General features: G+C 37.4%; 1 protein-coding gene and 1 pseudogene across 2 annotated transcripts; one reads left to right on the forward strand and one right to left on the reverse strand.

The window, feature by feature from the left end:
• The first annotated feature begins 210 nt into the window (after positions 1 to 210).
• On the forward strand, positions 211 to 7,459 carry LOC146470340 (nucleoporin Nup37-like). Its single transcript, XM_085122459.1, has 8 exons — positions 211 to 296; positions 1,496 to 1,792; positions 2,269 to 2,420; positions 3,132 to 3,241; positions 4,315 to 4,496; positions 5,751 to 5,801; positions 5,888 to 5,972; positions 6,771 to 7,459. The coding sequence occupies exons 2-8, from the start codon at positions 1,503 to 1,505 to the stop codon at positions 6,882 to 6,884; spliced, it is 984 nt and encodes a 327-aa protein (XP_084978585.1). The 5' UTR covers positions 211 to 296; positions 1,496 to 1,502; the 3' UTR covers positions 6,885 to 7,459.
• A 1,940-nt stretch (positions 7,460 to 9,399) lies between these two features.
• On the reverse strand, positions 9,400 to 11,697 carry LOC146470341 (ELAV-like protein 1-B pseudogene; annotated as a pseudogene). Its single transcript, XR_014867089.1, has 2 exons — positions 11,589 to 11,697; positions 9,400 to 11,135 (listed from the first exon to the last, which is right to left on the reverse strand). The product of XR_014867089.1 is annotated as an ELAV-like protein 1-B pseudogene (transcript).
• Between the last annotated feature and the right edge of the window lie 7 nt (positions 11,698 to 11,704).

The following is an 11,704-nucleotide window of genomic DNA, read 5'->3' on the forward strand; positions in this document are numbered from 1 at the left end:
CGTAAACGCGATTCTACTCGAACGCCTTTTAGTCGAAACAACAAAGAACAACATCAAGTAAATCAGTGTCCCTGGCCGCCACATACAGGGATCCATCCTCCTGGCTGAAAAATATGTTCGATGAAACAACCCTAAACATCCCCACCCCTGGTCCCCCCGGGTGGACCTCACTTGTTCCCAGTCCCCGCTCGTTAGTTCGCCTCGTTCCGCGCCTTCCAGCGTAACGCCTGTTGTTTTTTGACTTGCTCGAAGAACGGATTTGTTTTCAGTGATACATTTTGGCGTGAATGATCCAGGTGAGTTCTCTTATTCTCAAAAGCAACGTTCCTGAATATGTTTATTTTCTCATTAAAAGCTTGTGGATAAACAAGTCATGATAGAACCTTCAGGCTTCACTTAATCTACTGTAATCTAGCATGCATATTATTGCAGTTACTCACTCCTTTTGTAAATGTTCCGTTATCTTTTCAATTCATGGGTCTGTAGTGAGAAAACAAAGTGAAATAAAAGTGGTTCGAACAGTTCAAATGGAAAACAAAGTAAACTTTATTTTGCCTGCACTCCACCTTTGAAAAATATAATTTGGCCCGAGGAACACCAGTGCCTTCAGGCCCTGGGATGAAGCTAAGAAAAACCTCAACAGCCTTATTTAACAAACCCAGCCGGCTCTTTTGGACTGTGCACCTTTAAACTTAGCCTCAAGTATTTGTGTTCTGTATAAATTTCTGCCGGTGATGAGATCTCTTTCTGACGGTGAAATTTGCTGGCATTTATGCCGGATCTAATAGCAACATCCCTGCAGGCTGGGGATATTTTGTAACCAGTTGCTGAGCCAGTGACATGTTTTATTATGTTATACATGTAAACTGAATTTGCTTTTGACCTAGCTCTCAGGTTCATGACATAACGAATCAGTGGCACTGTCACAAAGCTGAAAGCTCATGAGCTCAAATCATTTTTCCCCATTTTGTATCATAAAGAATCCACTGTATTTGCTTGAAAATATAGGCCCTCCTTCTGTCAAGCACCACCTTCGAAGCATGCACCCTGAATAAACTCCATGACATTCAACTGGAATGTGCTGCTAATTGTAAGGACTTTAGCTCTAGAGCAACACTTGTTCAAAGATGGCCAAATTAAAAAATATAAATTGTTTAAAACCAGCTACAAAAGGAGACAGTGATATGGACATTTTGAACTGAGTTTGTTTTTGTTGTTGCTTTAGAAAACATAAGTTTATGGTTTTTGAAGATGTTTTTTCACAAATTCTAATTATAAGCTTCTCCCTTGAACAAATGCGGCTCTCAAACTAGCACTGTTTCAAAATGTCAAACAATTTAAAAAGCACTCAGCTGCAGTGGTTATTTTTTAGTCAAAAGAAATTGTTACCCAATTAAATATTGTTTAAATAAAATTGTTATAATATACTCAGTAACCTCAAGATCCTCATGTATTTTTGTAAATGTTACTCATTTCATGAAAAATACTTTGACAGAGAAGTCATGCCATCACTAGCAGGGAATCAAGAAGTACCAAGCACATTTTCTTTTGAAAGTGTGGAAGATGTAAAAGTTGTGGAGTTCTGTCCATTTGACAATGCAGCTGGTCTTGTTGCTTATGGTGGTGAGAACAGAGTTTCAGTTGGTGTGTGTCTTTTTCAAGAAGAGGCACAAGACAGTCATCTTCCTGGGCTACAGTTCCAGCACATCACAGATTTTCACCATGGAACTAGTGTCCGCTCCCTTGCTTGGTCTCCAAAGACAAACATCCAACATTTACCATATTCTTTCCAGTGAGTAATTTACATTGGAAATTTAACTCTTTCTGTTCTGAGGATGGTCAATGCCAAAATTATCCCTACAAATTCTCAACTATTTCACTTTAGCTTGCCCTGCATAAGTGGGGCACAAATTCACGATTTAGCATTGAGAGCCAAATTGCCCCAAATCAGCTCCATTTTGGCATACAGAATGGACTTTTATTGTTGACCAAAAGGCTTGAATTATGCTTTGGGTAACTCTGTGATAAATTAGCATCCAATGCAGCCCTGGGAAGTAGCATTTGCTTCTAGTTGATTAATGCAGTAAAGAGCAAACCCCAGAACTGAACACAGAAATTTTAAAAACATGAAATTTGAGACAAGTTAGATGCAGATTCCCAGATTGGTTGTGCTCCAGTCAGCTTTCCAGTGAACACTGCCAGTCTCTGTTTGAGTCTGTGGTTTTGATTATACAGACAAAATAATTTTTTTGCTTTGTTTTTTTGTAGGTTTTGTACAGCAGGGGAGGATAAAAATCTTCGTTATTTTGTGTCTGATGGAAGAAATTCATCATCAGTAACAATTCTGGAAGGTCATCTCAGTTACATCAATGACTGTATCATTGAACCAATGTCTGGTGTTGAAGTTGCTAGTGTCAGTGGTAATTACTATTACTGTTTGTATTTTACAACATGCTGATCTCAGTTAGGTTGCCATAGTGACATACCTTATTATTTAGCCTTGAAAGTCAGTTGCTGAGTGAGAGGCCATGGAGCATCTGGGCCATCACAGCTGGGCCATTTCTCACAACCAAAATGTAGAACCATTTCAGGCCCAGTACTAAATCTATTCAATTTCTCAGGAGTAAATCGAAGCAGTCAGGTTTTAGTAAAAATTGGCACTATAATTTGTGACATGAATTATTTTATAAAATAAAACTATTGAGATTCTACTATTTAGTAATAAATATAGTTGAATCTTTGTCAACAAACGTTGTGCCCATCACAAAGTTTGGGGGATAATAATAATAATAATAATAATAATAAATATTTGTATGGCGCAAATTACCAAAATGTGTATCAGAACATCTGAGAGAAATTCATACAAGGGTCGTACAATAACTATTACTATTATTATACAGGTGTATGTTATATGAAATTGTTATGTCTCTTAAGTCTCTGTGTTCAGATGACCAGATTGTTTGGCAGTGATGTTACTTAGGCCTTTGGGCCTGTCTAATACATAGATCTTTGCATGTTCAACTTGTATGGGATGTAAGCTTGGATGGGAACCAACGTATTTAGTTAGAAATTATGTAGTTCATATTCAGTCGACAAGTATCAACAATTTATCGTACTGCACTGATTTACAGATGATCACACCTGTCGTCTGTGGGACCTGGAGACTGGAACACAAAAATCCTGCATTCCTTTAAGTTCTGCTGGTGTTAGTGTTAAGTGGCATCACAAAGAACCAAATAAGGTATGACTGTACCTTAATAACAATCTTACTATTGTCAAATTTCAAGTAAAATTATTAGCCAGAGTAGTGTAAACAGATTCATAATGAAGTTATTTTTGTTACTATTGTTCAAGGCTTAACTCCCCAGTCTAGTCTAAGTGCTTTTAACAGCACTCAAATCTCTGTACAGTGACCAAGTTACCTTATCAACTCTGTTGATAAAACCAAACAAACAATAGATGAACTGACTAATATTTTTAGTAAAAATACACCGACAGACATTTGACTATTAGATGGATCCATATATGCCGAAATCACTAACTGTCTTGTAACAATCTTCTTAACCAATGACATAAGCAGGGCTTAAAAACAGTAACGTCATTACTTCATTGACTGATCAGGTCAACAACCAGAGATTTTAATACCATTTTGTGATGATACACAACTCACTTGACTCTGATATCTTTAGACTATACAGGCACTGAGTTCCTTGTTTTTCTTAGGCATAGTAAAGCAAGTGAATTTCATATGTGTTCATGTGGGTCACTCCCTTTACTTAATCCCAAGGAAAATGACGTTTAAGTGAAATGGGGACAAATAAGTCAGAAATTAATATTCTGACGGCACGATGAAGAGGTTGGCGTGGCATCATGGGATGTTTCGGATTATTTATTTAATCATTTAATAAGCGTTTTGCGGGAAAATTATGTCATTCTAGCTAGGTCGGTCAGTCTCTTGTATGATCACTATGACCACTTCTTTTTTGTATTGTTGTATTTTTCACACTGAATGTCTCGTGTGAGTGTAGTCAGAAAAATAAGCAGGGGCTGCTCGTAGTTTTTGATATCATCTGCTTCTATAGGATGTCAAATCATCAGCTACTGTCACCAGAACATTTCTTCTCAAGAGTTAACACTCACCTGGATGAACATGCTAGTACTTTTATTAGTGACTTAGAGTATTTAATAATAATTGACTTCTGGGTTCAAACCATTTTCAGTGAAAATTAAATCTAAGGAAAGTGTTCATTAGTCTTTGTATGACTGCAGGGGACATGCCAATTTTAGCTTGATAATACATCTGGTATTCAACAGTTAATGGTGGCTCAAAAGAACGGCCTTGTACGATTTTACGACCTGCAAAGCCAGCAGCCCATCTTGTCACTCAGCACAGGCCAGGTGCCTCTGATGTATGCCGACTGGTGCACAAACAATGCTTTAAGAGTTGGTGCAGTTGCCAGGGATGACTGGCTTATCTGGGATATGTCCAAGTCAAGGTTTGTTGCTTTTACTCAGGTTTATTTAGTTACACACTAAAAGGTGTAAACTTAAGATAACTCTAATCTCTAACCCTGAAAGGTTCCACAAGCACCCAGTCACTTATGTTCATGCAGTCCTCCCCTGCAGGGGGACTTCTAGCAACTATGCTAATCTAATGACGTACTTTACAAAATAGTCTGTGGTAACTCAATTAATGGTAATGGTAATGCATTAGAGACGAAAATGTTTTCAATGCTTTGCCTACAAAACATGATTTGGTACTTTTCAGGATTCTAAATCTCAACATTTTTTACAAGCACAACCATCACTTTTGGTAGGAGTCTCATACTGTATTCTGTGGGCTAGTAGATCAAATTTAAGACCTTTTTTTAATATAATAACTTTTTACTTAAGGTATGTCAACACCTTTAACTATTGAAGAGTTTATAGTGATTACTTCGAGTTTTAGAATGGCGATGATAGGATTTTTTTAGACTGCATTGCATTGTGTATCTGCCAAGAAAAAGAAAATATATATCTAGGTACCATTATTTTCCTCTGGAGTTTACCATAAAGTTTATGATTAGGGAAGCTCTTTATTTCAGCACCCTTAAATGTGCCAGTACCATTAATTTTGCTGTGCAGAACTACCCCCTCCCCCCTCCCAATACACCCAAGGCTGTTTCAAATTAGTGTCTATCACTATAAAACATTTTGAGAATGCTGCTTGTTGTGATAATCAGTGTTTGTGCACTTTGGATGAGGCCATGCAAAGGCACATGTATGTAGCATGCTTATGGTGAAGTTGAGAGGAGGCGCAGAAAGATCATAATGTCAGGAATAAGCTTGGTTAGAACAATAGGTAACTAACTAGTGGAAAGGTACAGCTGTATTCAGCTAAACCATGACTGTTTGGTTATATAAACAGAGCTGATAAGGTAATTTCACCACCGTAAAGAGATTCCAGAGATTCGAGTACTGACGACAGCACTCGAGTCTTTTTATATAGTGTAGTCAAATGAATTTATCTTATCAATTGGCGGATAAAACCAAACATTCGTTTCTACTCCCTCACCGATCAATGCAGCACCAGTTTCTTTCAAAAACTCTCTTATGATCTATTCAGCTGAACAGTTGTCTAACCGTAAAGCTAGAGCTGAGTAGTCCTTCATTTCGCTCCGGGATAGTTGCGTTGGTGCTCATGTGAGTGCATGAGTACAAAAAATGCCTCCTACCAGGAGCAGTATTGATACCCTAATTTCTTGTTACAGTTTACCAGAAGTCATAGAGCAGGCTCATCCTGACGGAGTGTGCAAATTTAGGTAATTGAGTTTCTCTTAAGTGTTCTCTTTTTCAATTCAGTTCCCATTGTACACATTTGTTAAATAAACATACTTTCTCACTGCAGGTGGTCAAATGTACACGAGAATCTATTTGCTACAGCTGGTCGTCCAGGCAACCAAATCAACGTTTATCACATGGAGCATCACAAGGTTAGTTTTTTGGTATACTCTAGGTGATAGAAATAATAAATCTAGAACACACAGATAAACTGGAGTGCTTATGAATAGTATACTTCTGTTCATTTGGCTATATCAAAATCACCTTAAAGAGTAGTTTCAATCTATGGTGTACGGTTCTTCTTTGACAACTCCCTCATTGGAACTTGGGGTGCATACATTGGGCTATTTTAGTGCTGTCCTGTGATCATATGTATTCAGTAGAATTAAGTCAGTCATGCATGGGTGGTATATCAAAGACACCAAATATGTCTACCGCAATGGTTGCATCGGCTTGTTTAAGTGCAATAAATATGTCATGCTAACAACGACATACTTAGGGACCATAGTCAACATCATCACCATCCCAGAAGTGGTCTAGGATTTTTTTCACCAGCGAAACCAGGTCTGGGGAGGTAACCGACACAACACACGCACAAAAAAGGGTATTACTAGAAACTTAAACCAAATAGAAATCCATAACTCACAGCATGTGAACATAAACCTTTGACCCTGTTGAACTTAAGTTATTTGCTTCTGAACAAGACTGCATGCTGCTACCATGATTGAGGACAGTAAAAAAGGAAGCAATGGTTGGGCCATAAAATTTAGAGTTCAGGTATCACTGAAACTAACCTGCAAGCAAAGATCCCTTTGATCTTCCTAGATTGAAGGGATCTCTGCTCGCATGGTACACTGAAAGGCACAGTGAACAACATCCTTCAGCTTTTGTAGACAAGAGAAGAACTTCCCCAGTGAAAGACCTAACATTTTCATGCATTTTCTTGACAGATGCCAGTTTCATGTACAATGCCGATTGGAGGTGGTCTGTCATGGCATCCATCTCTACCAGTGTGTGCATCAGGTGGTGCAAGGAAGGTGCACTTATGGTTTCTAGAAGTATAGCTGCAAGTGGATGAAACTTCATCAAGGACCAGAAAAACTGTTTTGTATCAGTATCTTCAGCCAATAATGCTTATTGGGGATTTTACTACAGAGGAGGAGAAGTTGACAATATTATTATTCTCCTTGGGTAGTGGAAATTACTGAACAACGAGATACCAAAATCAAGTATTTCTCTGTTAATTTCCCTGGCAGCATTTGTCCCTGTTGGCAAGGCTTCATAAAAATAAGGAATAAGGATGGCATTGCAGTGTAAAAGTTTGTATAATAATATTATTATACAAAACAAGGAGCTGCTGTTCTTAACATTCCACTATTTATTTCTAATATTATTGCCTGCCCAATGATTTTTAGATTTCAGGAGCCAGATTAACAAAGTCCTCTTAAGTGAAGATGAACCCTAAGTATTTTTTCTTGACAAAAGACTATCATTGTTGGACTAATAATAGCCTATTGTTAAGAAACTATGCTTAAGATATATCAACTCGGGAGAGCTTCAAGAATTTAGCTCCTGAGTTATTGTACAGGAAGTTTGTTAAGAACAAAGAAACAAACAGTTTTCACAAATTTACTAAAAATCAGTCTTTCATCTTACAATAAACTTCAAGACACAAAAAGCACATCTCTATTTCAGATCCCTTGTTTATTCGGCTTTCAGATGGCCAGATTATTTACAGATAAGAGGTTCTGCCCAAGGACTGCTAACTCTGAAACTAACAAGGGGCATTACTTTAAGTTTCTAGAATTGTACAGTGGGTGTAAAGATATTCTTACAGTGTACAAGCCAAAAATGGACTTGTTCCATCCTTGACACCAGTTCAACATGTCAAAGATAATATATAATAAGATTTTAACCAGACATTCTGTAAACTGGCTAAACTTTCATTTGCTGTTGTTCTATTTATGTAACAGCACTGTAATGAAGAAGCCTTACTCATATTAAGGACGGTGCCTACTTTTGTTACTGCGCATACGTTCTGTGCTTCTCAAGATACTAGGGTTTCCTATGGGTGGTGCCTACTAATATAGGGACATTTTTGCACGGTTTAAAACTATGCAGAGAAAGCAGAACTTAGTAAGTGCTCTTGGTATTTAAAAAGAAAACTAGGGGTAACCATGCATTTTTGAGAGAGAAAGCTTCAATTTGATAAGAAATGCCATACATTGCTTTGTATTTTAGCACTGTTTAGAATAATTGTTTCTTAATTATCTCTAAGGAAATGAATCAAGTGGTTACCCCCAATTTTCTTTTTGGATTCCAATGGCCCTTGCTTAGATCTGCTTTTCCCGAATAGTAATGAGCTGCACAGAAATATCACTGTATTGGTAGGCACCGTTCTTAAGCCCTAAGATTTCTCCTTAGGCTTCCTCACCACTTCCTTTAGTTTTCTTCTTTTCTGTTGTATTTTAGACTTGTGTGTGCATGGTGAATTAGATAAAAAGGTGGTTCAGCTATAGCAGGATATGGTCTACATGTAAAAGTGGCTTAAATATTTAAACTACAAGTTCAATGCTCAAGACTTTACTCTCATGTTCAGCTAACTTATTGTCCTTAATTGCTGACCTAGCAGTCAAGTTCTTGAAAGATGACTAGTACCGGTACATGCAAATAACAGCATTACAATACTTAATAAAGAAAATTATACACAGATTAATCACCAAAAATCGTTACAGAGGGGCCTGGATATAATTTTTCCTATTAGGATGTGGCAAAAGAACTAAATTATAGATAACTAAATAATAGCATTGTATAATGTGCATTGATTTCATAGAAAGTGATTTCTAGAAGCAATTTCTGGAATATGGTCCAACAGTACATTGTAGTTTCAAGGAAATTCTAGAAAACCTAGGTTATTACAGTGGTAGATACCTCTTTAAACAAGTGTTTGTTTATAAATGTCTCTTTTTCAGTCGCATCACTATATTTGAGACCATGCAGACAATCACTTCTCCTTCGTACCACTTTAATTCCAGTATTATAGGTGTAGCCCACAAGTGTATAAATCCCATTTTTATTAATTTTCTGTAATTGCTAACTTAACTTCCCATTGAAATTGAATTTAGAGTGAACAAGATGACAGAAATTCAAAAAACTGTTTCAAAACATCAACATCTCTTAGGTTAGTAGTTGTTAAATTTTGAGGTGGGAAATTGCTAAATTGATGAGCAATTTAAAAAAAAACTGTTGGGGCTAGGAATGAATCAGAATAACGTAAAGAGGAAGAATAAGACATCTCAAGTCGTTAAGACGATGTCTTATTTTTCCTATTTTCTTTAATCACTTAGTTGTTGCCAAATTAATATAGCAACCTTCAGGTGATACTATAGTTGAAAGTCATGCCTAATTTAAATTATTAGTTTCCCTGGCAAATAAACTACCTTCAAACCTTTTGTTAATTGAAAGAAACAATAAATTAGATATAAACAACAACATCCACCTGTTGTCAAAACTAAACATGCACATTTAGCTGACTGTGGTCTAAAGACACATTTACACAATAAACTAAGCCTTGCAAACTGTTAGCAAATACAGTTGCCCACAAGAACATCACAAAAAAAGGTTTTGATGAAAAGAAAAAAAAAAAAAAATGGTCCTGCACATTTGATAGACATCTAAATACATTTTCACCTTCACATTTTCTCCCACCACTACCTCCACAGCCAACTACATGCACAACATGGACATTTCTTTCTCTGCACTAGAAAGCCAGCATACTTGGGCTGGATCTAATGGTAAGATGTGTCCTCACTATGATTGAATGCAAAGCCTGTTCTTAACAAACAATACTTAGAATATACTTTTATAGGTCCAACCCCTGAGTAGTGCATCCACTTTAGATAAACTGAACATGATGGAACAAGTACACAAATTCACTTTTTAACTTAAGCAACATTTTCCTTGGTATTACCATTGTATTCACTTAAATTCCCAAATGTTTGAGGACAAAATACTATTCAAGATTACAGAAGCAATATTGAGGCTACTGCATAAAGTCCGTCTAATGTTTTCTTGGAAGGCCACACTAAACTATTTGTACCCCTAACAGACAGTTAAAACGATTTACTATCATCAAAAAACTGAACAAGTAATATCCAGAAACTTGTATTCCATGTTTCTCCTTTAGCTGTATATGGCCGATGATATGGTGCTACACCTTTGGAGTTTTAAGCTTAACTTGCAGCGGATATTGATCATGTGTATATCCATTCAATGCTTGGATAGCAGCTTGAGCTTCTGGCAATGTAGCCATGGTGACAAAGCAAAACCCTTTGCATTGCCCCTTTTCCCAATCCCACATAACATTTATCTTCTTTATCTCCCCATATGGCTGAAAGAGTTTATAAACTGAAGCTTGTGTTGCGCTAGTCCCAATGTTGTAAACAAACAGAGTAAAGCCTGCACCAGTCCCCCCAGAATACGACATTTGGTTAAACCCTGTCATGGAAGGCATTGGGGGTCCTCCAACCATAGGGTTGAATCGGTTGGCACGACGATTCATCAGCGCTTGCCCCATGGGACCAATTGCACCCTGGTGATGTTGTGGACCAAGATTGAAACTTGCTCGTTCAGGCATACCAACTTGAGAAGCACCCGGTGGGGGTTTTATTTTGGAGGTGTTATCGTCAGCAAAACGAACCCACATTATCTCTGTTGCCCCAGCAGGAATGGTGTTATTTAAGGCACTGATAGCAGCTTCAGCTTCCGACTTCAGATTGTAAAGAATAAACCCAACGCCTTTTGAGGACCCTGACATTGGGTCAGTGAGAATCTTGCTGTTGATGATGTTGCCATATGGTTTAAATAGCTCCCTCAGGTCCTCTGACGTCCAAGTCTTTGAGATGTTACGGACGTACAAGTTAGCTCCCTTGATCCTCTCTCCTCCTTTCCTTGACAATGCAACCTTAATAAACTTGCTTTGTATTTGATGACCGTTGAGTTTATCGATTGCCAACTGAGCATGCTCGGGTGTGAAGTATTCCACAAATCCAAAGCCATAGCTGTATCCTGTTGCCTTGTGTCGGCAAATCTTGCAGGATTTGGTTGGGCCAATTTTTTGAAATAGAACCTTAAATTCTGCATCAGTGAAATTCTGTGGTAGATAGTTGATGATCAAGTTGGTTTTGTTTTCAAGTTCCGTACCATTGTCTCCTGCTTCTGCCATGGTAGAACAAAATTTAAGCAACGGATACAAAAATTTGGTATAGCAATGCGGCAGAAAAACGATTTCTGGGACTTTTGGCTTTAATTACTTTCTGGATAAAAAAAAAAAAAAAAAGAAACACAAGTAAGATCTAGTCATCTAGCATAAATAAAATCATGATAAACAACTGCAATAAGCCAAAACAGTACAACGTTTTTCCGGAAAAAGTTAACTCCACATGTATGTTTCAAAACAGCTGTCAAATTTCAACACATGTATTCAGCCAGTTTTTTTAACAGACGCTACGTTCATAACCCAACGCCGACTTAGCTACTGAATTGACCATTAAATGTAAAAGTTGTTTTTAAATATTTTAGACACAGACCTTCAGAATTTAGCACACTGGTAGTTTCCTCAGTTTGGCTTTAATATGTGTGACAAACAAAATGGTCGACTTGTCAACGAAACGCGAAGCAACACAAAACGGTTTATTACAACCTTTTCTCGACCATAAACATGGTTTTAAGTTGGCAGTCACTACTAAGGGTAATACAATAAAGCTCACCTTTTTATAAAATGTTCTCTACAATCATAAAACATCCAATTCTTGTCGCTTTTTCACCAAACCACATGGATGATGGAGGTCGCGATGGATGGTATATTACCCAGAAGCCTTAGCGA

Source organism: Pavona decussata, unplaced genomic scaffold, assembly GCF_977016875.1.
Source record: "Pavona decussata unplaced genomic scaffold, jaPavDecu1.1 SCAFFOLD_114, whole genome shotgun sequence".
NCBI classification, from domain to species: domain Eukaryota; kingdom Metazoa; phylum Cnidaria; class Anthozoa; order Scleractinia; family Agariciidae; genus Pavona; species Pavona decussata.

Excerpts from the sequence above, each read along its gene's own strand:
- LOC146470340 (XM_085122459.1), top strand. The coding sequence starts at position 1,503 with ATGCCATCACTAGCAGGGAATCAAGAAGTACCAAGCACATTTTCTTTT. Across the intron at positions 1,793-2,268 it reads CATTTACCATATTCTTTCCA|GTTTTGTACAGCAGGGGAGG; the intron begins GTGAGTAATTTA and ends GTTTTTTTGTAG. Across the intron at positions 2,421-3,131 it reads TGAAGTTGCTAGTGTCAGTG|ATGATCACACCTGTCGTCTG; the intron begins GTAATTACTATT and ends ACTGATTTACAG.